The sequence below is a fragment of the Echiichthys vipera genome, assembly GCF_963691815.1.
Source record: "Echiichthys vipera genome assembly, chromosome: 13".
In the NCBI taxonomy this organism is placed as follows: Eukaryota; Metazoa; Chordata; class Actinopteri; order Perciformes; family Trachinidae; genus Echiichthys; species Echiichthys vipera.
In genome coordinates this window covers 26,310,518-26,336,316 of record NC_139838.1, presented here as the reverse complement: position 1 = coordinate 26,336,316, position 25,799 = coordinate 26,310,518, and the positions used below count along the sequence as shown (strand labels likewise).

Genomic DNA, 25,799 nt, shown 5'->3' with positions numbered 1-25,799 from the left:
AATAATCTGTAAATGTGTCTCACCTGGCATGTCAGTTAAACAGGGCGTTTGCAATTTTAACTCAACAAACACACACACACACACACACACACAACTTTGGCCTCAGGTTGGACACAACACATTGCATGATCATACATTATTTTCAGTTTAGCACAGTCTAGATTTGATTTTAATAAATGAGACAATTCTTTTTTTTTCATCATAAACTGTTTTATTCTCCTTAAGGGAAGACACAGTCTGTTCAGATGAGCGAGAGGTGTAACTGTGCATACAGTATGCAAGAGTGTAGCATAAAAGGGCAGTTAATAACTGTACTATTATGAGGAACATCAGTAATAACATTAACAAGAATACTGAGAATTTGTTATTTGTCATAAAAACATAATGAAATACAAGGAGGAGTATACATGAAGACAAACAGCCAGTTGTTACAGGCTGTTTGAACATTTGGATTGGGTAGAGATCAACATGGCAGCAGTGTCCCAGGTCGCTGCGCCTTTCTTTATGTCGTTCATTAATTTGGATATACTCGCAGATCATATCTTGAAAGTCTTAATGTAGGATTTCTCATGGCTGATCAATGCTAAAAAATTGCAGTAGTTCACTTTTGCAGTGCCACAGCAATCCTGTCTAACAAGCCTAATAACAGTCCCTGTTAATGTGTCTACAAATCAAAACTGACAAATATCTTAGTGAAACCATTTCAGCTTAAATTTAGAACGAATATCACCACGTACAATGGGTGCGGTTTAGTGTGGTTCAAACTGCAGAAATGTTGCGTCTTCATGCATTACAGCAATAACAACAAATACTCTCCCATAGCTTAACCTTTTGGGGCAATTCCCAAACTTCTCAGCCTGAACTGTATCTTTATCAGTATCCATCAGTAACCTGGGACACAGCAAATGATTTGGTTCTGGTTCATTTGAGTTCCTTTAGATCCATATACGCGTTACACAGGACAGACTTCCCTTTGACAGATGAAAACATCTCTTCTATCTATTTTATGTACAGCATACTGCGATACAATAATGCCTCAGATTGATAATAATGTGGATAACATTTGCAGTCGTTATAATGAAAGTAGTAATAATATGTATGAAAAGTTCTTTAAAAAAAGATTGATAACAGTACCAGTCAGCCATTTTTTATCACGCAATCATTATTTCCCCAACCACAGACTATGACGAGCTGAGCTGTCTCCACCACTACTGGAGAATAGTTAACCGTCTTTCTTTGAACGGTAACAAACGAAAAAGAAAATGGGACAAAAACGCTGTTAGGACTTTTCTCTGTTCGCTTCACATTCATGCATCACTTTGCTTTCTCTCCGAGTTTGTTCGCACGTTTCTCTGTTGGTAGAAAAATACATACATATGATATATTAAAAAAAAAGTACAATAATGACAAACATAGACATGAAGTTACAAGCTTCATCAAGTGCTTTTTTTATGACCCCTCCCACCCCACCAACCCCGTTTTCGCGTGTGTTTTCATCTCGCTCTGCTGCAGATTCTCCATATTAAGTGCATTCTTGATCTGGTCCGTCTCTTTTGTTGAACACGTTGGGCTCTGACAAACATGTGTTTCCTCAGCTCTTCGCTGTCTGAGGAGAGGTAAGTGTAAATAAGGACCTCACGATTTGTGGACACTTAAATATTCATCCCCAGGATTTCAGCCAAGTCCAGAAATGCACCTCATAATTTTCTTTATCCGGCCCTTCTTCTTTCGCCGTCCTTTCCCGTTTTCAATCCAGCCGTTCTGATCCAACCTCTGTTGTCAAAGGTGTCATTCAAAAGCCATTTCAAAATATTCAAACATCAAACACATCCCTGGTCTTGTTTCTCTCCCGTGTTTTGGCTTGAACTAAATAATGGAGGATGTTCAGATTAATGTGATCTGAATGTGTTTAAAATTACACCATTCTCTGGACCATAAATGTGCAGAGAGTAGTGTATTTTTTAATTTACACATATTTTACATCTTCATTCTCCGATGGTGCCCATTGCAAACAATGCAATAACGAAAGGAGAAGGGACACCAGTGAGACTCTTTTATGAAGATGCTCAGCAGAGAAATGCTGGTTTTTGGATCAGTGTATTACGTGTGTTTTAAAAAGCAAGTAAGTTGATTCCGGGTCCATTGACTTATAGTTGAAACGAGGTGAGATTAGACAGGTCTGGATTTAATCAACATCTCATTGATAATGATATTAAAGCCAAAAGAGATCGCAAATTAGGTTTTGCTCAAGCCTTTCACAAACTGGAGGAATGTGGCTCCAGACTGAAGGATAAACTACTCACACCAGTGACCGAGACCAGCGTTTCTACGGAGAGATACTTGGCACAAGTGGGCTCAGGAATCGAGAAGCACACTGTAAAATATCTGTGCTCTAACAAGTAATTTAATGTCGTACTCAGCATTCACACTTCTTAAAATGAAGGGAAAAAATGGCATCGGATGAATTAAAGTTTTTTTTCTACCCCATGAGCCATTTTTTCTTGCTTAAGAAGAGCATAATACTAAATACAATTAAATGACTTGTTTATATGGACCTTTTTACACTGCAGACATTATTCGTAATTCCTCAAAAAGAGTGGGAAGACGCAGCCTAGGAGTTCATGTGCTCCACCTGTATGGCTGATGTGGAGACGGTGAGGCAGAGGTCTTTATGGGTCACTGGGAGGTCCGCCACAGTGACTGGTTTGTACTGGATCTCGCTGGCTGACACTGTCTTGTACTGGTGCAGGTCAAATGGACACTGAACCACAGCTTCTGTGGGCTGCTGGGTTGGCTGATAGCTGCCTGGTGGTCCAGGGTTAGGGTTCTGGGTGTTGTTGTTAGGGTTGCTCTGGCTTTGAAGCTGGTTCGCTCTTCCTGCGCCTCCTCCACCAGCACCTCTTCCCCGGCCACGGCCTCGGCCCCTGCCTCCGCCTGGCGTAAGGCCCTGGGCATGCTGAGCAGCTACTGTTGCTGCCACTGTTAGCGGGTCAGGGTTGTGCTTCCTCATGTGTTTCATTAGATACGTCTCCTAGAGTTGGGGAGAGAGAGAAGTAGATGGCAGATCTGATACAAAAAGAACTACATACATTCTTGAAGCCTGTAATTCCTGTCAAAGAGATTAAAAGGACTTTGTACAAGGGAGCTGGGAGGGTTAACTCTGTCTGATATCCGGTCAAACTGACTGCGCTCTCACATACACCTCCACTGGGTAATGTCTGGATTATTTCCGGTTTGCAGTTCATGTGTGAAAGGAGCTATGGTAAGACCAGAGTCTGGGCACTGTGCGAAAACTACGTCTGATGTTTAACTGACACATCTGAGAGCTTACCGAGGTATAGGATCGGTTACAGAGGCCACAGGAGAACAGCTTGGCATGTTTGACGGTATGCGTGGACAGGTGCACCTCCAGGCTGGCAGCATCTGTGTAACCACGGTTACAGTTGTGGCACTTGAACGGCTTGTCTTTGTTGTGCTGCCGACGGTGAGACTGTGGGCAGGGAATAAACATTAGCAAAATCAAAAAGAGCTGTTTTCCAAAAACACAGGGCTGAGTATCACAGAAACGTCTCAAAGAACCACCAATAGAGTCAAACCATCATCCATCCAACTAATTCCAGGTCCAATTAGAAATTCTTCAGTTCAAGTTCATGTTGCCAAAAAAGACAAAGAACAGGAAGGCAAATCAAAGTATAACTATCATGTCAGTAGCAAGGATGTAACCTGTAAATGAATGTACCTGAAGGTTGGACAACTGAGTGAAAGCTTTTTCACAGCCAGGGTGGTTACACTTGTACGGTCGGTCACCGGTGTGAATCCTGAAAAATCACAGTCAGAAGCACCGTTAGTTAATTGCAACATAATTTATACTTTACTGCTGCACTTGCAAAAGAAAAAGGAACCGAGAGTGAATATTTAGTACAGTATGTTTTCTCTTTTCCGAAGCAACTTGTTGTTCATCATTATTTTAATGGCATTGAGATTGTAGCTTCGTAACGGCTTCCACAAGAGGCAATTCTCTTTTGTACGTGGTTTTATTAACATCATCATGTCTGATGACTCGTGAAAACTCTTCAATGGCTTCAGACATACTTTGGTCTTCCTTTGGATCATTTTTTGATTAGTCAAGAAGCTGAGGAACACGGCTTTGGACTGTGGCATCAATAAACAATGTACAGTATAAAGCCCCCAAGGCGGGAAATCACCATAAGCCATGTGGCTGATAGACTGTAGTAGTAGTTTGACAACTCGGATTTGAATGATTTAAAAAAAGATATTCTGACAAACATCTTTGACAACACAGCGTGCCTCAAGTTTGAAAGATGCTACAAAGACACAGAAACTAAAGTGCAAACAGATATAAACAACCACAATGCCACTACTCCCATACATCCAGCCATTCAAACCCACCCAGCCCGAACCAGTACCGTGTGTGCTGCTGTAGGTGACTGAGCTGCCTGAATGTTTTCTGGCAGTAGGAGCAGGCGTAGGGCTTGGCCCCGGTGTGGATGCGGATGTGCTGGGACAGGTAGCTGGAGTTGGCAAAGGACTTGGAGCAGTGGGGACACTTGTGGGGCTTGGCCTCCGTGTGGTTTCTAACACGGGTAACCGGGATTGGAGGGGTGAGGAGGTTGGAGAGAGAGAAACAGAGAGAAACAGCGAGAGATTTTTTAAAGCTACAGCATGACCAAACTTCACGATGAACTTAAGACCAAATCATGCGTTGATCATGGATTATTAAGTTTGAAAGTGTGCTCTTAGTGCTGTGTCTGAGTTGTGAAAACACAGAACAAAAACATACAGCAAGCACAGTCATGCTTCTCTCTCTCTCTCTCTCTCTCTCTCTCTCTCTCTCTCTCTCTCTCTCTCTCTCTCTCTCTCTCAGTCTCTCTCTCCATTGGTGTGCCCTGCTTTGAGTGGAGTGTGTCTGTGAATGTCTGGCTCTGCTGCGGCCAAACTGACATGTTAATTCAAGACCAGTGGCAGGCTAGTGGAGCGCGTCTTCCTGTTTAAAATGAACGGCCTTAAAGCACAAATAAAACCTAATGCATGGCAATAAGGGAAACATGAAGAAGGTGAATCGTCAAATTAAAACATTTATCAGAGTCATGACGGCATGAATGGGAGACAGGTGCTTTCATCTCCGACATCCTCACAAATAGTGACATGCAATACAAGTTAAACCATTCTAAATGTCAGATAAGCAGCTTTATCGTTTTTTCCAATATGATCCTGAGGATGTGTACAACCTGTAGGCGGACTGTATGCGTGTATTGTTTTAAGGGGGTAATGATCTTCAACAAACTAGTGTACTCACATTTTGTGTGATTAAAATAACACTTTCACTATGTGAGAATCAATTTTGTCATGTAATGTCAAATGTAATCCGTGCCATTATCTCCTCAATGTTATTTTAGTCAAGTTATATATTCACAGTTTTTTTTTTTTGGATGTTTTCACATTACAAGTGGCTTCAATTTGGGAAATTCTCCACATGGTGCCTCTAACAAAAGAGAGGATGTTTGTAGGAGTTGTGTGGAATCAGATTTAGAGAACATTTAATTACTAAGATAAGGTAACATGCATGCAGTGCCCAGCCAAGCTTGTGAGAGTATCAGCAGGATGAGAAAGTTAACACCAAGCACCTGCTTAATGAGGGGATATTTTGGTGGTGTCTGGTACTGTAACTGCACTTCTCCTACCAAACACTGTAGCGTGCATCCACTCTCTTAATATGTGTTCAGTGAAGATCTTAGCTTCAAAGTGATCAAAGCAACTGTAAAGCATAAAGAGCATTTTGGCTTGGTTGACACTTAGCTTAATTAAATTTAATGTGTTGCACTTTTAAAGGGGGTGCTTACACTGAGCAAAAAGAGCTTTGTGAACTGTAAACACTCCCAAAAGACCCTGGCACATCCCCAACTCACATCCCCTTCCTCCCTGTGATCAGTCACACACACACACACGCACACACACACACACACACACGCACGCACACGCACACACACACTTTAACAACAGAAACCACATTCACAAGCTCGACCTCACACAGGACCTCACACACACCACTCAGTCCAGTACCGTGTGTGCTGCTGTAGGTGGCTGAGCTGCCTGAATGTTTTCTGGCAGTAGGTGCAGGTGTAGGGCTTGGCCCCGCTGTGGATGCGGATGTGCTGGGACAGGTAGCTGGAGTTGGCAAAGGACTTGGAGCAGTGGGGACATTTGTGGGGCTTGGCCTCCGTGTGGGACTTGGCATGGATCTGCATGTCTGACTTGCTGAAGAACGTCACTGCGCACATCCGACACCTTGGCAAGTGAGGAGTAAGAGAGAGAAGAAAACCTTTATGGGGATTTAATGTAGGGTTAAATGTAGGCTTTAAAGTAGAGCCTACATATAAAAATCTGTGATGCCGCAAAAAATAGTGCTTTTCTCTAATCTAAATCTGTTTCAAGTACCTATAGGATTTGGGACCATCTTTGTTGGTGTGATCATCCTCATCATTTGACAGGTCATATGGGTCAGCAGTGTGGTGCTAACACAATAACAGCATATTAGTCATCATCAAAGACAGAAACACTGACAATCCATGCTGTCACAGCTAAAGACAAAAGACCAAGAATACAAGAGGACCTCACCTGTCCACCAGCTGCGAGGTGTGCCAATATTAATGCATCACTGCCTGGAGGGAGGACCCCGCCCATTCCAGTCAGTCTGCCCATCATCTGTTTGCTCTTCCTGCCCCGCTTTGATGGCGTCGGCATGACAACTGCAGGAGGGAGAGAAATGTCCTCCTTTTTGTCTGGATCAAATGAAAAGTAAAAAGAAAGTGAGTGAGTTAGTGAGTGTGAAGACAGCATTTATTACATGGAAAAATATGACACAATCGGCCCCACACATCACATACATGAGTTGCTATGTAGGTGGGTACTATCTCGGTCAGTAAAAATACCATATTTTACAAAAGAGTATAGACATACACTAGTGTGTGCATGCTTGTATGATCATCTGAATGGATGTCACAACACAAAAAAACCCCGGAATCAATAAATGGTGGGTCAAAAAAAGGAATCGCCATGACGCAATGTCAGCCTCATGCCGGGTCGACAGTGTTCAGTTACACTGAAGTGCCTGAAGTGTCGATACTAGTCAAGACTGGTTCACAACTTTCCAAGTGTTCAGCAACAGGGTAGACAGTGAAAATGTCAGTAAATGTAGAGCGTAGATTACAGTTTGTCCATGAATAAATATTGCAGCTCTGTGTCTTGCCTCCCAGCTGCTGTGCAAAAGTGACCTGAGAGTCTATGGGATTAAACCGGAGCAGAGTGTGCTGCCCTCTTGTCCCACCCACAACATGATCTACACCGCCCAGGTTGCAAAATATAAATAAATACATCTATTCAGCCTTTTTATTGAGCATCAACCTCAAATTTACACGAGCATTGTCTCAAAAAAGACTTTAAGTGTGAATAAACGCTTCAGTTCGTGTTTACACCCATGAGACGCAAGCCCGACAGAGCTGCAGGAGAAAAGCTGAATATATTAAAATGAGAGTGGATCTGTTGTGGGAGACATGCGATTGAAAACGCATCTGAAAATGACCCCGGGTTAATTTGCTTTGATCTCATCTCAGGAGAACGGAGGAAAAAGGGTTCTTATTACATCAAACTAATAACAAATGCTCTTCTCAGTTTGTCATGCTGCCCTTGAATGAAGTGCTCAGTTCCACCTGCTCCACTAGAGCGGCTCCATGTGGGAAGATTTCATCGGTGAGTTTTAATAAGCAAATTGTAATGCAAGACATTGCTGAAAAAGCTTATATATTCCTCAAACAAATACAAGTTAAAATGATTATCATAAACTTTGACAATACTTCTACCTTTATTCGACAAAATGTAGTGTAATGTAACATGCTGAAATGACTAAAGTGACGGTGGACTGCGGCTGTGCGTTACCTGTATTTGAGGGGTGCAGTGCAGAAACTATCATGGTGGTGGCAGTGGGGTGTCCTGCTACAAATGACTGAGTGGAGGCGGTGGGGACCAGAGTGCCTTGAGGGGTGGTGATCACTAACCCCGCTAAGAGGAAAAGAGAAACTGTTACAATGGGCTACCATTCTTACCAAGAGTAACTCACAATAGGTGCACTGTCCAGATAACCTTCATTACAGACCCTGTCAATATTTAAAGCCACAAAAACACACAGACTAGGCATCATGCTTAACTGTTTACAAATAATTCAGATTTATATTCTTTAACAACCTTAAAACTGCTGCTCACACACTGTTAATATAAATTCATACATAATCACGTTATAATCCTGATTTGTAGCAGCTGCAGTTGAATATTTATAGTGTCCCAGACTCACATGCACCCATCTTAAAGTGATACCACCAAACAATTATGATAAGATGATATAGAAATATCAAATTAAGTGGTGGATGCCGTGGTTAGGCAGTAAAGGAGACATAGCAGCCCACTCACCTGCAGTCATGATACCTGTAGAGGGAACAGGCACAACAGTGATGTTCTGGGTGGTGTGTGATTGGTGCAGGTGTCCCCCGAGCGCACTCATGCCACCGCCGCCACCTCCACCGGCTGTACCCCCACCTCCTTCCTGTTTGGGGACCAATCGCACTCCGGACCCTGCGTCCACTGAGCCGGGAATGGCGAGCACAGCCGTGGGGTAGTGGGGGGAGGAGGTGGAAGACGTAGAGGAGTGAGGGAAGGAGGATGCATTGGCTTTCTCTTGACCCAGCTGCTCCTTTGCCTTGTTCAGGAACATGGCGTTCTCAATCTAGATAGGGATGAGAAGGGGGAGGGGTTTGTGGTAAGAGGAAGGATGAAGTAATAAAGAGGAGGGTGAAACATTGGGAGGTGTAGGATTGAAGGACGTGAGAACAGGGAAGGAAGATGATGGATGAAATGCATGTGGAAGGAGGCCATGAGAGATGAGGAAGACAGGTGAGGTGTCAAGAGAGGTGAGGAAAAGGAGGCATGGCATGATGATAAACAAGGTGAGCAATGCATGAAGAAGGAAGGCAAGGCAGATGTGAAGAAGATGGACACAAAAGAGGAGCAAAGTTTTGTACATGGAGAAAAGGCACAGGGGCATATGGAGGTGATGTCCGTGGCAAGACAATAAAAGTTGCAGAACATGTGTGGGATGAAGGGATAAAGAAAGGAAGAAGAGAAAGGGGAAGCCGAGGGATAAGGAGGAAAGATGTTGGTGGTAAAAGACGTATAAGTTAGCAGCAGGATGGGGAGAGTGAAGGGTGGGAGTTGATAATGCGGAGAAGAAGACAACGGGTGAGAAGAGAAAATGAAGGCAATGTGAGATGCAAAAAGTTAATGATAAAAGGAACAGAGGGGTTGAAGAGATGAGAGAGGAGAGGGACAGAAATGGTCATAAGATCAAGCCACTTCTCCCCATGTCAAGAAGTCATATAATATAATAACTTTATGTGAGATTAAGCCAACTTCACAGACTAAGCGAGCATTGTTCGATAGTGTTATTAACTACAAGTTCAGGGTCATATATGTCATGTATTGTTTAACGTATATCCATAAACAGTCAATGTTATAATCGCTCCCGAGTGTATTTTGACAGCACACATCACTACACCATGTGTATTTCAAGAGGATTCCAACAATAAGGTTCTCTCTACCTGTCCTTGTACAGTGGGGACGGGAGACCAAAAGTATGACGAGTTGAAATGGGAATCGTCCATTATTTCTGTAATTAAAAAGCAACACACTTAGAAAACACCTGTCCTCCTCCTCTCCCTCCTTCTTACTATGCTTTGGGGTTTTGTTTACTTTCATGTGAAACGACACCATGCATGGCTGCGTTTCAACCATCTTAGTTTGTTTCCTTTCCACGATCCTCTCCTCCGTTGGCTGACACAGTGTACAAGTTTCAGGATCAGTTTGCTTAATTTTATTTGTGGGTGGTCAACATATCTTCTAAATCAGATGCTGTTCTGAAGAATCCCAATCCAGATGTGTAAGACAGCCGTTACACAACTGACTGGTTAAAGTGAAACCCTTTTAGTTGTGTGTTGTTAGGATGTTTTTAAAAAATAATAATACTTGACCAGATTGAAAGAGAAGAGGATGTGAAAGGAATCAGGCATAGATGTTTAATCCTGGGGCGAAGGGATATAAAAAATAAAATCTACAGGAGGATAGAAGAGACAAGAGTTGAGAAAACACTGATGATAATCAGCCTTGGAGGCTGTTCATGTTTTGTAACACAGCCCATGCACGTCCTCACTAGTCTCTTATACAGTTTGCATTGCTATGAACAAATTACACAATCTTAGTGGTTGCTATATCAGTGCTACTTTTTGCGTGCAACCCAATGCTGTGTCAAAATGTCAAAACAAGTTTTTGCCTGGAAAAGTATCAGAGGCATGTTCTTCCAAACTAGACGCTAGTACGATGTGTTCGAATTTATATCCTTCCTAAGAATGCATTTGGTTTGTTGGATGACAACACTCACTGTTTAAAAGACTACTGTCTATCTTTTCATTATCAAACCTCTGATCTTCTGTTTCCCGACCATCTCCCACTGACACATAGGCAACATGTTTTCTGTAGCACAAAGAAGGAAGTTTCATAGTTTCATTGTTCTATTTTCTTTGCATGCATTTGCACTTTATTTCCACATACTTTGCTACAATTACAGACCAATATATTAAAAGAAGTTTTGAAGTTTCTGTATGAACGTGAAGATTGTGAAAGCCATGCACTGCAATATTGCTCACATACCAAGAAAAGCCAGCATCTGATTACATGTTAGTAAACTTGAACTGACATTAAATACGCTTTGGGGGAGTTAAGCCCATGAAAAATGAACGTAAACATTACAATAATCAAATAAACTCTGAAACAATCAAGGTAACGATGAATTGCATGCAAACATTCGCAGCGCGTAATTCAAGGGACATTGTTTACACCTCTCCTCTCTGCAGTTACACCTTTAAATGAATGCTGGGGGCATGCTTTTAATTCTAACGAATTAATTTCCCACATGCTGCACTGCCTTACAAAGCCTAAGTGCAGTAACTACGTCGAAATGTAAGCAAAAATGGCTTTAAAGTTAGTTTACTGTCCCAACAAATGAATATTTTGCACCTTGATGATGGATTGTGGTTTACAAGTTTCCCATTTCATGTTATTATGCAAATCAATCCTAACATCCATACTTTCAGGCTCCAAATTGTGCAGAAATCATGATTTAATAGTTACTACAATCAGGCTTTGTAAGGCTGCAGCCATCAGGGAAATTTAGGCACCGTTGTTACAATACAAAGTCAATGTTTCAGTGCTCTGAGAGCCATGTTTGACACAAGGGCAGGATCCAAAACAGTGGCACTGCTAGCTAATGAAATCTTGTAAATACGAATGTGTCGTTAAAATCAGAGATCACTGTTGCAGAGGCACTCAGCATAAATGTGTCACACTGCACACACGCAGCTGCCAGCAGCTTACTGAGATATGTGGTTTATAAACAAACATGGCTAACGCTAGCTGCTTACTGCAACCAGACGAGGGGAGCTGGCTAACTTGCCTCCATTAATGTTCTCCTTTTGTTCGCTGCCTTTGCTGCTAGCTACACACGGAGGCCCGTACATAAGCATGAGCTGCGACATATCAACAAACACCCTTTGACTCCCTACGCCTCCATTCCTGACTCCCTGCTCATCATCGCTGAGAGAAAAATAAAAAAAGAGAAAAAAAAAGTGTCGAATAAAAAAAAAAACCAAGTCAGAAAAAAAAACGACGTCGTCTCTTTTTCGCGGAGACGCAGCTTCATGCAGACTTCCGGCGGTTGGGACGACGGTTGCTCTCGGACACACTGTAAAATAACAGTTCGTTAATAACGGGCTCGTAACTCCTGAGTTCATTACCGGTGAAGTCGAGTCCCCGTCGACCCCCACGGAGCCTCCGCGGGTCGGGACAGTTGGGAAACTTTGTCCAAAATCCCTCAAACCCTCAGATATGGCTTTTTTTCTTCTTCGTTTCCCCCCCCCAGCTCCCCTCAGCAGTACCCGGCTGCGTTTCCGGTCACATCTTTCAAAATAAAAGTTTGTTGACATTTTATCTTCATATTTATTTGTGTTAATTGTGCTAAACCTGCATATTTATTGCTATATTTTTGTATTTACTGTGCTACCTTTTATTGTACTATGGAACTTCCATAATGTCCTGAATAAAAGTCACTATTATTATTATTATATTATATTTTACTGTACTTTACAGTAACTTAGTTCTGTCAGAAATGCTGCCACACTTTTAACACTGTTATCACTTATCGCTGCTTATCACTTATTTAGTTTGTACTTATTTTATTTCAGTATGCTGCTAAACTGCACGCTGCGTATTGTTGTATATTGTATAAACCTACGTTTAACCACAATGTCCGTTGCACTCTGTCACATTTAGTTAATTTTTTGGATTTATTGTATGTTAGCTTTATTTTCATTTGATTATGTTTTTACGCTTATTGTCACTCTGATCCTTTCCCATCTTTGTATTGAAACTGTTGCATAATCATTTCCCTCTTGATAATTAAAGCTTCTTGAATCTTGAATCTTGTATTATTGTTATTATTATTATTATTATTATTATTATTATTATTATTATTATTAATATAGTTGTTTTTGTTGGTGTTATTATTATTATAATAACTATAATATCCATTGCGCTTTAATACAAATTTAAATAATGCATATAGTTAAACACAATCAAATCATAAATCGAGATATCGTCATGATACACCACTGTGTCATCAACAAACACATACTAACTCAGATTAGTCAGATGTGAAATATTTTGAGTTTTTATTTTTCCACTAAAGTTCTTAAAAAATCGAAAACAATATTACCAGAAAACCAACTTTTTCGTGATACATATTGTGATCGAGATATGAAATGATCTATATTGGCATAGAATCTTTGAGCCGTATCGTCCAGCCCTGCTTTATTTTAAAATACCTTTGGTCACCGTTTTGAAAATGAATTAAATATATTTTCAATACCATAAATTATCAAATGGTCCATTGTCTTACTTTGTAACTATACCTGTATAAATACCATTGCAGTCCTTTCTATTTGGCAGTATTCGATGCTCTCTGTATGTAATGCAACTGTGTTTTGAGTTTTTATTTTAATTTTGAAGACAGAATCATCACACTTCCTGCACTAGTTGGGGTATTTTTAACCAACTTGACACAGCTGCTAACATCCACACTGCCTCCCGGGGTATCAGTTATCCCCTGAGTGTGTGGGGTTGAGTGCATTACTCTGACATTTTGGTCTGAGAGTGGACGCTTTGGCTTTATTAATGTCAACAGCCACACATCCTATTTAAAAAGTCACAAATGCTGCAGTGACCATCACTATTGTTATGTTATAGTTCCAACAAACACTTATCCTTGCTTTAGCAGTAGAGCTGTGCTAACATGGTGGCTAGTTTGAATCCCAGAGATGTGTAAGTGTGAATGACACTTAAAATGAGCATCAACACTCAACACGCAACAGATCAATGACAGAAAAACCTTAAAAACGTTCAGGAAACAAGTTTATTAGGACTCCACCATGCAACACAGTAGGTCTGGGTGATAATTCAACATCATAATTTATCATCCTTCAATGGAATCGTATTGTTATGAAATGATATATCGAGATATCATGATACACAATTACGCTGACTAAATTTATAATAAAGTAAGATTAAATGAGTATTATATAGTACTTTTCCTTTGTTAAGTATTTAATTCACACATGGATATACAAAAATAGGCTTTACCTTGTGATTTCTTTCATGTAGACTATTTATTACTTTCCAGAAAACATACTTTATTGTAAGAATATCATAATTAAAGCGATATCAAATTACATATATCACTATAGAAGATTGTGGCCATATCGCCCAGCCCTACAACACAGCTGGTCCATTGATGCAAAGAAATAAACTGGAACAAAAATATGCAAACCTAAGAGAGATCAGAGGAACAAACAGAAATAAAAAACGAGAAAATAATAAGAAAAAAAACATATAAAAGTTGAATATAATGATTCTGTTTTCAGAAATAGTAAAGACACAAGTGTTTTCCCTTCAGATTTTTATTGTGTACAGGTTTAAACAATAACATTTTCCTGAAAAAGCAACAAAGTGGTGTCTTCCTTGGTAGAATTTCAGCGTTCAGAGTTAAAATAACACAGAAATCTCCACCAAACTGATTTTAGCCAAATACATTTATATGTGAAACACTGCTGTTAGTAACAGTTAGCAGAGTTGTGAAGCAAACAGTGATACTGTATTACATATCAAATATATAGCCAACTCTATAAATACATCTATATAACACTTCAGAGTATCATTACACATAAAACACCCCAGTACAGATCACGTATCCATTTCTAAAGCTAACCAATAAATCTCCTCCTACTTTGGTGATTCCACAGTAAAATAGCAGAAAGCGTCCCGAGTGAAAACACGTGAAAGATTAAATTACAGTCAAAGTGTGACAGGTATGGGCATGCATGCATAATAACAGTAGTGTTCACCTTCAAACAAAAATAAATTAATCTTCAGAACGCCATTACAATACTTGGTGGCTGTAAAACGGCAGTGCAGAGAACAAAGTCACAGAGGGACAAACCATGCGGTGTTGAGGCTAAATGAAGTGCTGTCATACAGCTCAAACCATGCAAGTCCTTTTCTAAATCCAAACAAAAGCAAACGTGGTTTCAATGGAAGGTTCTTAAATGTTTAAGTGCCGTCTGATGCCTTTAAATGAACGCCAATACTCAAAAAGATAAAACGCTTTGAATACCCAGCCCCAGAGCTGATGGGTGAAGGTGATTCTGGTGTAAGGCAAGTTGCGACTTCAGAGCTATAGCTCATAAAACGACACTTTTATCTCACTCTGGGTGACGGATGCATTGACTTTAACACGAGAAATCACTAATATACAAGTTTATAAATGGATGGTTCGGTATTAACGTTATTCTGCATCATGTAGAAATAAGTTTACAATACGTCCAGTACACAATAAAGCAAGATTGACTCGAGTAAAGTGAAGAAATAAAATAAGAAACTTCAAATGTTCTCTGTTTCTGACTGTCGATATATCATTCCTGGTCAAAGCTGTCACATCTTAAAGATCCCTTTCTTTGAAATACAAGCTGACATCATTTGACAATCAGTAAGTGACTTTTTAGCATCTTTTGTCTTTCTCTTCACATTAGGAAAAAAAAAAAATATTTATATATACAGTCGTTCAGCATTTCAATACAGTTATCTCGTAATGACACTGTGGTATTCCCATTGCTACAATAGAAGGAAAAGCTACTTTATACCACATTTACCTTTAGTTTCACAAGCTACACTTTTATGAGAGCTGCTACATTAACTGGCCATAGTAATAATAACACCACTTAAGGCCGGGGTGGGCAATTCCAGTCCTGGAGGGCCACTGTCCTGCATGTTTTAGGGTTCTCCCTGCTCCAACACACCTGCTCTGCTCATTATCAAGAAGCTGATGCTCGTCACAGTTTGATCATTGTTAGACTCAGGTGTATTAGGGTAGGGAGAAACCTAAAGCATGCAGGACAGTGGCCCTCCAGGACCGGAATTGCCCACCCCTGACTTAAGGTGTGCGTCTGGTACAGTGTCTGTGTAACTGGCCTGCAGGGTAGCAAAGACTCAAGGGAACCTGAACCATAAGATCCAGGTGCAAGCTCCTGTTTTGGACTAGATATGTTTTGTTTATGTGTCCTCAGACACAGACAGAATCTGTGACCCCACTGTGGGTCAGAGAGAGGATTTTACCGACGATGTCCTCAGAGCATCAGATCATGATGAAAACATAACAGTTTTTCATCCATTGTAGATTTCTATTTTGCTCGACCATGAACTTTCATCATAAACGATATGCAATCATGACTTATAAATTGAGATCTTTCACATTCTCTTGTGACATACAATTTTATATTTACAGTGTACGTACTGTAGGCTGTTGTCTAGATAGACGTACAGTGAGGTTAACAGTGAATTGAATTCCCTGGACCACCAACACACGTAAGAGTCCAGTGGAAAGTGACCATTGCAGTGCTCTGATGATAGATATAAAAATATAAAATAGATAACAAACATGTTTAATACAGAAGTACTCAAAGTAGAACCTGAAGACAGGGAAGTGGAACTAAAGGTGGTTAGTTAGTGAACATGCAAAGCCTTTTCTAGTACGTCTGCATAAAGTCACAGAGGAGAGTACGGTTTGTGCCTGTGTTACAGGTTCTTAATGTCTGATACTATATTATACTGGTATGCCTCAAGCAAATGATCCTCCCAATACAACCTCCTCAAAATATTAACACTGATTCAGCAGGACAAGACTAGAAGACGTCAGTGCACATGGAGAACATGCAAATATAAAACAGAAAACAATGAAAATAAATCACAATCACCGTTACAATTTTGATTACCTGTAGTTTGCAACAGCTTTAAATACTTAAGATGGGAATGATTTCCCTAATATTCCTTGATAAATGAAATCCCATGATGAGAAATGAGTGATTGCTAAAATCGCAGGCTGTGGTTTTAGTCTGGCATTAGACTATGCAGTGTTAGTAGCATTAGCAGATGAAGGTGTGTTTGTGTTAAACCTTCATGTTAAGATGCACTTAAGGCTTGGCAGCAAGGCAGTGGACAGGCAGTTATGGAGGAGACATTAAAAGGTAAACACAGGCGGCGGGGAGAGACTCAAGACGCGTAAAATGTGACGACATAAAGTGCAGAGAGAAGAAGATAGGAAAAGACTTTTAAGACAAAGTGACATTTTTAAAAGAACAGGACGCAGAAAGGCTACGGTTACATTTGTTGCTTGCTTCAGTGTATTAATAACTCTGGTAAAGTCAATGTAAATAAAGTCACAGGCCTGAATTTTGAAAGGTAAATGGCAATTTGAATGAATTGTGTTTATGCTGAGTGTGATGCAGCTAACACCAGTGGACTGTATAAAAACCAATAACTGAAGTAACAAGTGTAACTGTAGCCGGACGAGGACAATACTTGAGCACAGATAGACTTGGATGTCTCTGGCTAAAAAAAAACAAAGAACATGTTTGCCACTTTCACGACACAGAGACATCACAGCAACATGTCGACAGAGCTTAATGGGAGTAGAGGAGAGACTCGTGCAAAGAGTCCAGGCAGCTGATGAGACAGAGGGGAGAGTGGATCTGCCTGGTCACCGCACAGTTGACTCTCTTTAGCCTGTACGAGAGGTCACCTGCAGAACAGAGGGAGAGAGAGAGGTCTTTCTTAAAGTTCAAAGTTTTACATTAATGAATGGTGACATCTTAGGGCTGGCTAATATGGCCCAAAAGATCATTTCATGTCCTGATAATGATATACATCCCAGTATAGCATGTTTACTTTATGGTCTTTACGGAATAACCAAATGGTAAAGCCTATTTTGTACAGAAATGACAAAAGAAAAATACTATTTCCTAATTTAATCAAGAACTTTAGTGCAAGTTTAACAGTTTCAAGTTAAATTACAGAGAAAAGATCAGTACTTTCCCCAGCTATACACTGACTATGTTTACATGCACACAAGTCGTGTGATGTAAAAACAAAACTGCAATCTTCAAATGAAGAGCCCCCAAAATACTTAAAACAGAGTTTCTGAAAAATCAATAATGTGAGTAAATTAGTTTGTGTTTGTTATTATAAATTTAGAAGACGTAATTGTGTATTACGATAACTCGATATGATTTCATCACAATCCGACTACATTGAAAGACGATAAATGATTACAGCCCTAAGACAACTCTCAAAGCATTATAACTTTATAACTTAGCAGCTCTAATGAGTTTAATGCTGATGTACGGTGAGGTTCAGTCTCACTGCTCTGAGCGACCCTATTTCCAACTCAACAGCAAATAAGTGATGTCAAAACATAAGGGTAACTTTTGAAGAATCTCTTTAAAAGTAAATCAAAAAAACAACTGCTGGTCCCTTCGAATGGGAAGAGAAGGCCAACATATGAATACATTGATAAATGAGTCAGTGTGTTTTTGAGCTCTTCTGCCCCCTATTAGAAAAAAAAGCTTTCATGTTCAGTTTTGCATCCTGCATGATGCACGTGACATATGTCAGCAGACCAGAGTCAGCAAGTCCAGTGAAATGCAGTATGACATATAAATGCGTTACCTGGGAGATGTTGACTCCCGTCAGTTTCTCCACCGCTGCAGGGAGGCGGACCATGATGTCCAGCACCTCTCCTGACAGTTTGGCCGGGCCCACCTCCCCGCCTCCACTGGACACCATGGTAACCTTGCTGGCTCCACACAGAGGCTTGCTGATCGCTTCTGCCATCTGGTGGAAGACAGATATTACCAAAATGTTAAAAACCTTTACAAAGTCCTTCCTAACATAACACAACAGTCTTTGTAAAGGGTGAACTAAACAGAGAAAACCGTTAGCTGTATTAGGAACCCAGGGATGGACTTCATACAGCAGGGAAACATACAATAACAGTAGATGATATACAAGGTGTGAAAAGTGTAAAAGTACAGTAAAGTATTGTAGTGTAAAGTATAAAAGTGTTCATGATGTTGTTCCTCACCAGAGGCAGTTTCTCCAGCAGCATGTCCACCATGGCTCCATCCTTGTACTGCTCAAAGGCCTCTGCCTTCTTGGCCATCTGCTCGGCCTCAGCGCGGCCCTTGGCCTCCACTGCAAACGCCTCAGCCTCACCTTTAATCTGGAGGAGACGAGAGGACGGGCTTACTTTACCAGAAAACTCTGCGATACTTCGCGAATTAGACTCTCACACACATAATAAGACACACGTTCTCAACAAGCAACGTGATTTCCATTTGAAATTATTCAGGAAACTAAAGACAGCCAAGTCACATCTCTGGTGATCTGGGACTCACCCTGATGGACTCGGCTTCGGCCTCCGCCTCCATGATCAACTTAAGACTGGACAGCGAGAGAGAAAGGAAAGCAGAGTCCGACAGAGAACCACAGATGGTTCATTCATAAACATTATCATAAACAATACTGATACATGACGCAGGGCTGGTGTCTAATCTTCATTATCTCTTTATCATCAAATGAAGTACAGCATTATGTTTAATACTTTCACACTCTGCCAGAAGGATATGTTGGGTTTATTTCCTTAAAATCAATTTGTCGATGGATGTAAAAAGTTGCCCAATTTTCCACCTCAGCTTTAATCAGTGGGTGTAAAATAAGTACTAGAGTACTACAGTACAATTCAAGGTACTTTACTTGTTATAGTATCTTGTCTCACTTCACTACATTAATTTGATGACTTTAGTCACAATTACTTTGCAGATCCAGATCAATAATACTTGTTATTATAGATTGTGATAAGGTCAAACTTAAGGATATAAAGTAATTCAAATCAGCACCTTTACCAGCTGCAACGTTGAAGTGGTGTACACAATGTTCTGCATCTGTGTTTTTATTCACGTAAAATTCTGAATTCTCTAACAAAAAGAGGAATCAGTATCTTGCTCAGGGACACGTCAAACACAGGGGCCTTAAACTTTGCTGCTGAAACTGAAAGACTACCTTCCTACTCACAACACCACCCTGCAGCTATGAGACAACAAGCATCTGCAACTCACCGCTGAGCCTCAGCCAGTTTCTCCAGGCGGTACCTCTCCGCATCCGCAGGCTTCTTCACCTTGGCCTCCAGCTCCTTCTCCTTGCGGGTGATTTCCTGCTCCTGCAGCATGATTTGCTGGGTCCGCTCGACCACCTGCACCTGCATCCTCTCCTCCTCTATACGCTGCTTCGTCTTTGCTACCTGGAAGATACAGTACATGCATACCATATATCATCATTCATTATAAAATACTACATCTAGTCAGTACATTTGTCTTATTCCCTCTCGTGCACCTGCAGCTGGTAGGCCATCTCTGACTCGGCCTTCTTAGTGTTGACCTCAATGTCATAGGCTGCCTTCTTCAGCTCATAGTCCCTCTGGGCCTTTGCCATGTCGATCTCATTCTTGTACTGAGCCGAGACTTTCTCCTGCATCGCATGGGCCTCCTGCAGAACAGAGGGAAACAGGAACAGAGAAAGGAGGGGGAATTAGGAATCCATGGGAATAACTCTTCAAAATAGGGTAAACAGGATGAAGATGAAGCTAAAAATATGGACAAGAGTTTACAGAAATGTCACTGGTGACTGATTAAAACAGACTGAAAGAAAGATAAGTGACTGCCTACTCTTAAAACCAGATGATCTTCGCACACCCTGTTGCTGTCTGATGTGTGTGTTGAAATGAGACACGTTCAACAACAACACAGTTCAAGAGGATGGAGACAACGTGATATATCTCACCCTGATCACAGCATCTCTCTTGTTCTTGGCCTCTCCGATGCGAGCGTCTTTCTGAACCTGGGCTGTTCGAGCCTTCCCCAGTGAATGCAGATAATCCTGAACACCAGAAAGAGATGTTGAGGTTAAATTTGCATTCTTCATTCAAGAGAAAATTAGACTGCGTTCACACCAAATTTGCCATTCCACAGCAGCGTGGGGGTATAACTTAATTGCATGTTTATGTTTTGTCGTTGTTGACCTGTTGGGAACCTTAACCTGCCAAGTAGACTTTATTTTTTACAACTGTTTTTCACAATTATTTAACTGTTACAGCTTTCTTATGACAACTGCTCTTGAATGCAGCTTCACTTCAGAGAGAGAGGGGATGACATGCATCAAAGGGTTGGACTCGACGTCCAGGCTGCTGCAAAGGACTCAGTAATAACTCATTGCAGCATATGTGGTCACCTGGTCGTCGTGGACGTCTTTGAGCGTGTAGCTGACCACGCTGATGCCCATGTTGACCAGATCAGAGGAAGCCACCTTAAAAACCTGCTCTGAGAACTTCTTTCTGTCCTTGTAGATCTCCTGTAAGAGAAACACGGTCATGACTGAATCAGAACGATACAAAAAGTGTCTAAAGCGAGCGGCCATCACATGTTTACCTCAACAGTCAGGTGGGCGATGATGGCCCGCTGGTGTCCTTCCAGCGTCTCCAAGGCGATATGAGCGATCTCGGCCTCTGACTTCCCCATGAACATTTGGCAGGCTGCAGCCAGCATCTGTTTATTCTGACCCTGGATCTTCATCTGTAGGAAACAGCAACTGATTTATCAGGAAGACGATCGCTGGGTAGAGCTGGAAGATTTGGTCAAAACCTTCTATCCAGATATAAGTTTTATTTCATATCTTGATAACCATATGTATCCCGATATAGCATGCTTTATGGTAATTCAATAAATAGATAAAGCCTGTTTTTATACTCATGTATATAATTCAGTGAAAAATGAACACAACATGCAAGGATCAAACTGTAAATCATCTCATCTTCAGCCTCTTATCCGGGGTCGGGTCGTGGGGGCAGCAGCTTTAGCAGGGGACCCCAAACTTCCCTTTCCAGGGCCACATTAACCAGCTCTAACTGGGGGATCCTGAGGCGTTCCCAGGCCAGTGTGGAGATATAATCTCTCCACCTGGTCCTGGGTCTTCCCCGAGGCCTCCTCCCAGCTGGACGTGCCTGGAACACCTCCCTAGGGAGGCGCCCAGGGTTCATCCTTACCAGATGATCCTGAACCACCTCAACTGGCTCCTTTCAACGCAAAGGAGCAGCGGCTCTACTCCGAGTTCCTCACGGATGGCTGAACTTCTCCCCCTCTCTCTAAGGGAGACTCCAGCCCCCCTCCTGAGGAAACACATTTCGGCCGCTTGTACCCGCGACCTTGTTCTTTCGGTCATGGTCACACTGTAAATCATCACCCAAATTACGTAAATATTGCCTTAAGTGAAGAGTCCAGCAGAGCCACAGCTGGTTTTGTAAGTAAACGAATATATGCGATTTGATATTTAAAAAAAAAAATCAGAGGATTATTAATCTGTTGTCAAAGGTGGCTGAAACGATATCTGCATCCTGTAGGAATAGGTAGCACACTCACCTCTGATGATGAGATTTGATACTCTACAACAGGCTGTCTGATTCCCTACAGTACATACATGCAAGGATATGTGAAGGGGACGTTACTATGAGTTATTTTCGTTACAGGACACACCCTGTGTAGCATTAAAGCGCTACACCCATCATCCAGGCTTCCAGGTGTTTCTGTGTTATCCACTGACCAACGGGATCTCCTGCCCCTTACAACAAAAGGTCAATGCCTCACCTCAACCATCTACCTAACCATGCAGCAGCCACTACGAAGGTCTGGCCAAGAAAAGCAATGGGATGCATAACATGTAAAGGGCTGAAATGCCACATTTACTTATCTACGCCAACTCTGCCTTGTCTGGTAAATGTCACACACTCAATGGGCAACCGGCCTTAGGAGATACACAAACCTTCCGGCTACATATTTATTGAACAGTTCAGCTGTTTTTAGACCTGTCCAATAGTTTAGACCTATCCCCCTGAGCAAATCCTCCTCCTCCTGCTTCAGCAGTGGTGTAGCCTGCTGCTCCCTCTGCAGCGGCGCACACTGACCTGTGCTATCCCGGTGACAGAGATGGGCACGCCGTGACGGGTGTAGACTTTATCGCTCTTCACATTCAGAGTCAGAGTGTTCAGGGAAATCCTGTAGAAAGGCAGGGGAAGACATACAGAAGGAGAATATGATGATTGATCGATTATCCACTGCTCTAATGGTGTACATTAAAGTGTAGTCTTTTCCGCTTTGTACTTGTGTTGAGTTGCAAGCGCTGAGTGCAGATTTTACAGGTACAGGATCAAGGTCAGCTACAACACTCAGACAAACAAAACATTAAGTCTGGTGCCACGTGATTAACTGATATTAATGTAGGAGGAGCAGCGTGTATATTGGCAGAGGTGGTGAGGAGGAAGATGACCACTGTTTTGAATATGTGTCCATCAACATAGTTGATACCCCCCTATCTGAGCTGTACAGTCGTTCAGTGATCAGGATAGCCAACCTGATCACAGAGGACCACTCTCAGCCCCCTCCAGCTACTACCATCGGGCAGGCGTTTCAATGTACCACTGGCCCGGAAGAACATTTACAAGAAATCCTTCATCCCTTCTGCAAAAGCCATACTGAACAAGACAAAATGACTACCACAGCTGATACCTCAACACCCCATGTCTTGTCCTTATATGTCTGTGTGAATGTTTCTTGTGATTGGAGCCTTGTCTAAGAACATTTTCTGTAACCCTTGTGTAACAGACGATAAAGTATTATCTTATCTTATCTTATCTAATCTTATCAGTCTTTCTGGCACTATAAACACAAATGTGTTAATCATTTATTACCTTTTTATTAAAACATCATTTGCTCTGCTATATGTTGCTGCAGTGCCTTTTTCCATCGTATCATGTTTGCCATCTGTTGTTACACATCTGGTGATAACGCCAGATAAAAAGCAAAATCAGGATTTACAGATTGGCAGACAACAGTGGACGTTCACATTTGCCGACCTCTGCAACTGCTGGATGCACGGGATGACGAACACTCGGCCTCCAGGGATCATCAGCGGAGGAGAACGACAAAACCCTGCGAGAGACGAGACACAGGGCAGAGCCTCAAATCAGACTCCAGACATGACTCAGGTCGAGTGAATGTTGAACAGACTGTGTCGTAGCATGTTTCACTTCAGGATTATAGATTCAACCAAAAACTGATTAAGAAGTATGACTTTTTAATTTATAACCTTTGCTTACAAAACTGTGACATTTTAAAAGATGTTCTCATCTAGATGTTTTTAAATATGCAGAAAGTATTATTATCAAACGAAATCGATTCATCTGCCGATTACTTCCTAGATTCATTGTTTGGTCTATTCCAGTTTCAAGGTGATGCCTTTAAATGTCTTGTTTTGTCCAAAACCCAAAAATATTCAGTTTAAATGACACAAAACAGAGAACAGTAGAAAATCTCCATATTTGAGATGGTAAAAACATAATTTTCTGAGATTTTTGCATTAGAAATTACTTTAATTTACTGTCAATCGAACTGTTTCATGACGAACTGGGCGGCAGTAGTAGGGAACCGGAGGGTCGCTGGTTAGAGTCCCTGTGTGGACCATGAATGGAGCTTGGACTGTTGGCTGGAGAGGTGCCAGTTCATCTCCTGGGCACCTCCGAGGTGCTGTGGAGCAAGGCACCGAACCCCCAACTGCTCGGGGCGCCGGTCACTGGCAGCCCCCTCGCTCTGACATCCCTCCATTGGTTGCATGTATACAGGTCCTGTCTGTGCATGTGTGTGTATTTCGGGCCTGTGTGTGTGTAACATGAAGATTCTGCAACTCTACTTGCAATGCATGTAAACAAATAAAAAACAAACAACAACAGCAAACAAAAATTATACATAGGAATAAACACAGAACATGGTTTTACCTGACACCACCATAGCCTCATTGGGACCACAGGTGTAGAACATGTTTGCTGATTCTGCTTCCGACTAAAAACCAAAGAAAGAATAAAACATAAGAGCAGACATTATAATTAGTCAACCGCTCTGCTTCTACCATATAAACACATTTACTTTAGTATCTTATTTTAAACAGCGGCATGATAAGGTGTGTGTTATAACTCCCATCACTGAAGAGGAGGGGGGAGGCTGTGACGGTGATGGGTCCCAGATCACAGACCAGCAGGGCTCAAATCTAATTCATACAAAATGTTGCGCAGTAAAATACGCAAGAAATGCTTTAATAATAATTATAATAATAATAATAATCCAAAACACACTTCAGAGCCGCTTATTAAGGACGGAAACAAAAATAGTCTCTATGTTAAACGTCAGCCTACTCGTGGCGTGGAGTCTATGCATTAACCAGATCCATTTGGCACCCGCGTTTTGTGGTTACAGAGATAAGGATGTGGATGTAGAGCCGCACACTTACCGGTTAGTGTATAAACGGTGTGCTGTAGGGGAATGGAGGGGTATGCAGTGGTCCGTCGTGGTTCAAATGGATGTAATTTTGTCCCAGCTGACGGTTATTCCCGTTACGCACGAGCCGAGCTGACGCGGTCTCTAATAACACAACAGACTGCAGCTCCAAGCCTGTCATCCACGGTGTGTGCGTCCGCCATCTGGTGATGTGGTGGGGAACTGCCGTGGACGGGCCTCGGGTTATTCTAGGAAACAGGTTGTTGGTTCAGTGCCTGGACAAGAAAAAAGAAAAACGCGTCCTCAGTTTGCTTCTCTGCTCATCACAGTGGTGACAGATGTACTCACGTGTGTGTGTGTGTGTGTGTGTGTGTGTGTGTGTGTGTGTGTGTGTGTGTAAAAGACAAATCTGAACATAGGGGCATGCAGGTAGCTTTATTGGACTCTGTGTCATGTTCAGTATGTGTGTGTATGTGTGTGTGTGTGTGTGTCATCTTCAGTGTGTGTGTTTGTGTGTGTGTGTGTGTGTGTGTGTTTGTGTGTGTGTGTGTATGTGTGTCTGTGTCTGTCTATAATATTTTATTAAGATTAATATCTTTGTCATATAATTACGCTTTGTTAGATATAGAACAAGGATAATTGAAGAATGACAAATCGAAGTTATTATTATTGTTATTATTACTTTATAGATATAAATATTTCAGTAATATTTATTAAAAACTTTTCGAATATGTATATACATAAATATATATATATATATTATATTTATATTCACATTTGTGCTCTACACATTAAATAAGTAGCACACTGTAGGTCTATGACTGCACTTAGAAAATATAAAACCGTATTCATCTCGAGGGAAACTGA

At 41.4% G+C, this 25,799-nt stretch overlaps 2 protein-coding genes across 7 annotated transcripts; both read right to left on the bottom strand.

The window, feature by feature from the left end:
• Nucleotides 1-214: 214 nt before the first annotated feature.
• Nucleotides 215-12,042, bottom strand: znf384a (zinc finger protein 384 a). 6 transcript variants are annotated; one of them, XM_083926134.1, is made up of 12 exons: nt 11,913-12,042; nt 10,540-10,593; nt 9,666-9,733; nt 8,482-8,794; nt 7,954-8,076; nt 6,637-6,800; nt 6,457-6,533; nt 6,082-6,306; nt 4,428-4,595; nt 3,740-3,818; nt 3,332-3,490; nt 215-3,031 (listed from the first exon to the last, which is right to left on the bottom strand). In XM_083926134.1, exons 2-12 carry the CDS (start codon nt 10,586-10,588, stop codon nt 2,612-2,614), a joined length of 1,845 nt encoding a protein of 614 aa, XP_083782260.1. In that variant the 5' UTR covers nt 10,589-10,593; nt 11,913-12,042; the 3' UTR covers nt 215-2,611. The 6 variants fall into 6 exon arrangements, with proteins under 6 accessions (XP_083782260.1, XP_083782259.1, XP_083782261.1 ...); XM_083926133.1 differs by lacking the exon at nt 11,913-12,042 and adding an exon at nt 11,573-11,868; XM_083926135.1 differs by lacking the exon at nt 10,540-10,593 and having other exon boundaries at nt 11,913-12,039.
• Nucleotides 12,043-16,864: 4,822 nt separating this feature from the next.
• On the bottom strand, nt 16,865-24,479 carry flot1a (flotillin 1a; the record flags this gene model as incomplete). Its single annotated transcript, XM_083926205.1, has 12 exons — nt 16,865-17,302; nt 18,229-18,393; nt 18,644-18,781; nt 18,957-19,002; nt 19,677-19,858; nt 19,951-20,103; nt 20,398-20,493; nt 20,845-20,964; nt 21,042-21,185; nt 22,571-22,661; nt 23,519-23,594; nt 24,437-24,479. 12 exons carry the CDS (start codon nt 24,477-24,479, stop codon nt 17,282-17,284), a joined length of 1,275 nt encoding a protein of 424 aa, XP_083782331.1. The 3' UTR covers nt 16,865-17,281.
• Between the last annotated feature and the right edge of the window lie 1,320 nt (nt 24,480-25,799).